Raw genomic sequence first — 5001 nt, 5'->3', positions numbered from 1 at the left:
GGAATTATGAATTAAAACTCGACAAGGCTTCAAAAATGGTAACACCAATATTGAATAAATGAAATTTTAATTGAACATTTATTTGATTGCAATTGAGAGTATATTTAGTTCTAAAGAAAAATATAAATAAAGATAAGTAAATGGTATTTAGATTATTTCCAAGATTTTGCTCCAAATGATTAAACTAAAAATTGCGAATTTGTTATTTACTTGAAAATCAACTAAAATTTATAGTTTAAAGGTGAAATAAAAATATAAAAAATTAATTTGATTTGGGATCTAAACGGGCAATTGATTAAATAATTTATTAGAACTTAAAACTCAAACTAAATTATTATAAACGACTTTTAAAATTGTCAAACTATTATAAGGATAGAATTAATTACTTCTCTTAATTATGCTTTAACAATTTGAGGGTTTGAATGAATTTAGTTGGAAGGCAATTCCACTTGAATTTGAATATATGCAACTCCAATGAATTAAAATTAAAAATCCAATTCCATTTCCAATTGAATATATATATATATATATATGCAACCTCTGGGTGGTTTGTTCTTGCAATTAGCAATACGCAAATCAATTCCAAATGAACATATATGCAATTGCAATGCAACCCAGTTGGTTTCTTCTTGTAATTAAATTGTTATGGATTTGAATTCACGCCTACTTCTCCATTCAAATTGTTATACGCCAAATTGCAAATTATCTCCAGATTAATCAAAAAATAAAAATTAATTTACAATTAACAATAAATACTTCATTCATTGGTTTTGTGTCTTATTTAGTTAAAATATAATTTTTTTAGTTTTTTTTTTAATTTTTTTGACAAAAAATAAAAAAACCCATGTTCGATACAGAATTTATATATATATATATATTTGTAAAAGTACTATATGTATTATATATATATATATAATACATATTGTCTCCATGCAAAATTTTCCAATTCCACGTGAATCCTAACTAAATGGGACTTGCTATTTATAAGTAGCTGAGATCCCATCCATCACCCTTGCAAAAATGCAAAGTCTGCTCTGCTTTTCGTGATTTTGTTGCTGGGAGTGGTGAGTTTCACTTTTATTATATAAGACTTCAAATCAAATAATTGGTTTTCTTTAAGAGGTTTACCTAAATATAAATGTTACTATTTTAAGGGTCCAATTATATTTTTAAAAATTAATTTATTGACAAAAACATATTTAAATTATATTTTAAGATTACAAAAAAATTAATATAAATTTTATATAATAATTGTCTTGGCTCATTTGTTATGACGCACACACTAAGATATATCTATCTATCTATATATATATAAATATTATTTGAATATTTAAATTTGACACTTTAACTTACATTTTATATTAATATATCTTATACATTTATATTAAAATATAAAAAATTAATATAAAATATTACCACAAATATTTAACTTTTTAAAGTGTTGAGTTAATATTTTTAATAGAGTAAATTATATGAAATCTCTTTACACTTAGAGTTATGTGTAATTTACCTCTTGTGTTTTTTATTACACCAAAATATCCCCTTATACTTTTTAAATATTATAATTAGTCACCATCCGTTGTTATTATACATAATTTTATGCAGTAATCTATATAAAAAATATAGAATTCTACATACAAAATTTTAAAATTCTATATTCAAAATTTTATATATCAACGAAATACAAAATTTTGCGTTGATCAACTAACCTATTGCATAAAATTTTGTATAATAATATTAATAGATAGTGACTGATTATAACATTTAAAAAATATTAAAAAATCTTTTAATATAATAAAAAACACAAAAAGTAAGTTGCACGTGACTTTTTGTAATAAAATTTCATATAATTTATCTTTTTTTGGCAGTGATTGTTAAAAAGAATAAAATAAAATTTTATTAAGATAATTTATTTATAAAGTTCAAGATAAATTATCTGAATGAGGAAAAGATAAGTTATCTGAAGGAAAAAAAGAATAAATTTATTTAAAAAATTTAAGATAAGAGATCATAATTTTTTTTAAAAAAAATTAATAAATATAATTAAAAATATTTTTATCTAAAATATTTTTTATATTTTATATTTTTAAATTTATATATCTTAATTAACAAACATAAACTTTTAATATATTGGATTGATGGCTTCTGCCTTTTGCCAGCTACAAGTCCAAATTATGAAGGTAGATATCCCATACCTTATGCACTGGACTCTGAATGGAATCTTATCCAAATATAAAAAAAAATGCGTGCATGCATGTGCTTGGAAATTTCGTTTTCCTTCAACCCGAAGGCACTGCCCACAGATCAAAGGGATTTGTCCCCCTTTCCCTCCATTCCCATGCCTTAAACACCAAGGATTTTTAATTATTTTCTTATAAGATATATATTAATCATAAAGAGAAATATATTAGGAGGTTATTTTAGATACTTCACTTATTATATAATATCGATTAGTAATTAAAAGGACGAAGATATATAATAGTGGTCTCATAATAATAATAATAATAATAATAATTCAAGCTTTAATGAAATTTGGCGACCAAACTAGCCCTTAAGAGTTATAAAATATTGGGTAAATTATATGAAATCTCCCTTAGGGTCATGTGCAACTTACCCCCTGTGCTTTCGATTGTATCAAAAAATCTCTCTGCACTTTCAAAATGTTACAATTAGTCATAATTTATTATTTTTTTACATAATTTTATATAATAATTCTACATATATAATTTTAATATATCAAAAAAATACAAAATTTTGCATTAATCAACCAATAAATTGCATAAAATTATGTAAAAAAAATTATGGCTAATTGTAACATTTTGAAAGTGCAGGGGGACTTTTTGATACAATCTAAAGCACAGGGAATAAGTTACACATGACCCTAAGTGTATGGGGGTTTCATATAATTTACCCTAACATATTTACATGACTGTCGCGTTTATAACCATTGTATTTGTCCCCTTAATTAAACATTTATTAAGTTAAATGACTTTTTATTATGTATAGAATTTTTAAAATTAGTTACTTCATATTTTAATTATAATGTATTCATCCTCCACGAGGGGTCTTGAGAGTCGGCCGCTCCAGCTCTCTGACTTTCGCACGCCCAAGTCACATGGACCACTCAGCGTTTTGGCTTCGTCAAAATGACAACATTACCCCTCCCCACTCTGCGCAGCCTTTTAACAATCAATCACGTGCAGAATGGGTCAAGAATGATTAGTATTATTATTTTTCGGGATAATTTTTGCTTAATGTAACTTATAAATCTTCCTAAACCCAAATTCATTATAGAATTATTGCTGTTAACGGTAAGCTCTCAGGGTGCCATAGGATTAGGACGTGACAATGAGATTACGGGAAAGGCTATTTTTGACTTTTAACACGATCGAGCACTCCCATCCCATCGATTTATTATAGTTGCAAGAAAGGCTACTCTTGACTTTCCACATCGGAATCTTATATTATATTATATCCACGGCGGCAACCATTAACAAAAGAGAAACGTAAGTTGACGTTGACCCACCCACCTTTTCTGATCTCACTATAAATACGGAACCAAATGAATCATCTGATCCATCCATCTCTCCATCCAGACCCCTGATAACAAGACAATAGAGCTCGAGCTCGAAAGGGGAGATTGAGAGTATGAAGAAGACAACATCGCCTCTGGCTCCGGGCAAGTTGGCGACGAACGACCAAGAAGCTGGATCCAGATCATCAGGGAGGCGTGCCGTTGGCGCCGCCGCTGCTGCTTTGAAGAAGAAGGGGTCGGAATCGGAGGCACCGGCGGCGGCAAAGAAGCTGGAGAGCAAAGAATCGATGGACATAAACGAAAGCGCTGAGGCGTTCATCAACAAGTTCAAGCAGCAGCTGCTCCTGCAGCGCCTGCAGTCCATTGAGAATTACGAGCAAATGCTGGCCAGAAGCACATAGAGATATTATATATATTCGTGCATGGATGTGGTTGCTTCTGTGTTGCTTTTCTTTTAATTAGTTTGTTTAGCCTTTCTTTATTTCTTTCTTTCTTTTTGTCCGGTACTCTGTTGAGTTGTTTGATGGTGGAATATTAGTATCAAATTAAGGTATTGAAAGCCCATTTCGTGTACCTTTTGAAGTGGAGGGTAATGTTGTTCTGTTCTTATCATCTTCACTTGCACAGAAGAGATGGAGACTGCAAATTTTACTTTGAGATTGCAAGAAGAAGAGATCGAGCTGTTTAATTTCCATCCACTTTCTCCATCAAAACAATTTTTGGATTTATTGATTATATCCGGGCCCTTCCTTGTTTTGGATTGTGAGATAATTAAGCGTTCAAATAATAACAACATTATTTATTTATCTAGCCCCCCCCCCCCCCCAAAAAAAAAAAAATCACACTATTAATTTATTTTATCTCAACTTTAATTTAATATAGAATATAAATTGAGTATGTAAATTAAACTTTACGTAATTTTGGTTGGTTAGATGGAACGGCAGGAGAGGAAATGGGAATCAGGCTAATTATGTGCATATGAGAATGACCCTTTTTGTTCTAAGAACCATCCTTGTCGTTGCACCAACATCTGCCAATGCCACTACTACCTCTGATGCATAGAAATAATTCGAAGATGTTGTTTTGACGTTAACTCTTAAAATAATTCGAAGATGTTATTTTCTTTTAGTATGATAAAAACTCTATTAGTTTAAATTCTTTACTTACTTGAGCATTGAAGTAATTGCAAGTGCCACCCCCTTCAATACAGACCGTCATTGTTTCAAGAGTTCTATTTAATCATCCTCTTTTGGGCTGAAAGTAACTGGTATAATCCTATATTATTTAATGTGGTTGCTTGCCCAAAGGGGTTATTATGTGAGATAATTTTGGACGAGGACACAAGGCTTTTTTAAAATGAGATATTCTAGTGCAGAGGGGGTTATCTGCTCAGGGGGAAAACCTCTTTGAAAATCATGAATCTTCTTGTTTAGCTTTATGTGAAAAGAACTAATCTGCATTTTGTG

The 5001-nt window shown here is 29.6% G+C and overlaps 1 protein-coding gene across 1 annotated transcript; it reads left to right on the top strand.

Annotated features, from left to right (window-relative positions):
- The first annotated feature begins 3584 nt into the window (after positions 1-3584).
- LOC127790548 (uncharacterized) lies at positions 3585-4147 on the top strand. Its single transcript, XM_052320108.1, has one exon. The coding sequence runs from the start codon at positions 3649-3651 to the stop codon at positions 3934-3936; it is 288 nt and encodes a 95-aa protein (XP_052176068.1). The 5' UTR covers positions 3585-3648; the 3' UTR covers positions 3937-4147.
- The last annotated feature ends 854 nt before the right edge of the window (positions 4148-5001 follow it).

The sequence above is a fragment of the Diospyros lotus genome, chromosome 14, assembly GCF_014633365.1.
Source record: "Diospyros lotus cultivar Yz01 chromosome 14, ASM1463336v1, whole genome shotgun sequence".
In the NCBI taxonomy this organism is placed as follows: domain Eukaryota; kingdom Viridiplantae; phylum Streptophyta; class Magnoliopsida; order Ericales; family Ebenaceae; genus Diospyros; species Diospyros lotus.
Note: the sequence above shows the minus strand (reverse complement) of the source record. Positions and strands in the feature narration are given on the sequence as shown.

Bases quoted from the DNA above. Each gene is read 5' to 3' on its own strand.
- LOC127790548 (XM_052320108.1), top strand. From the start codon at position 3,649: ATGAAGAAGACAACATCGCCTCTGGCTCCGGGCAAGTTGGCGACGAAC.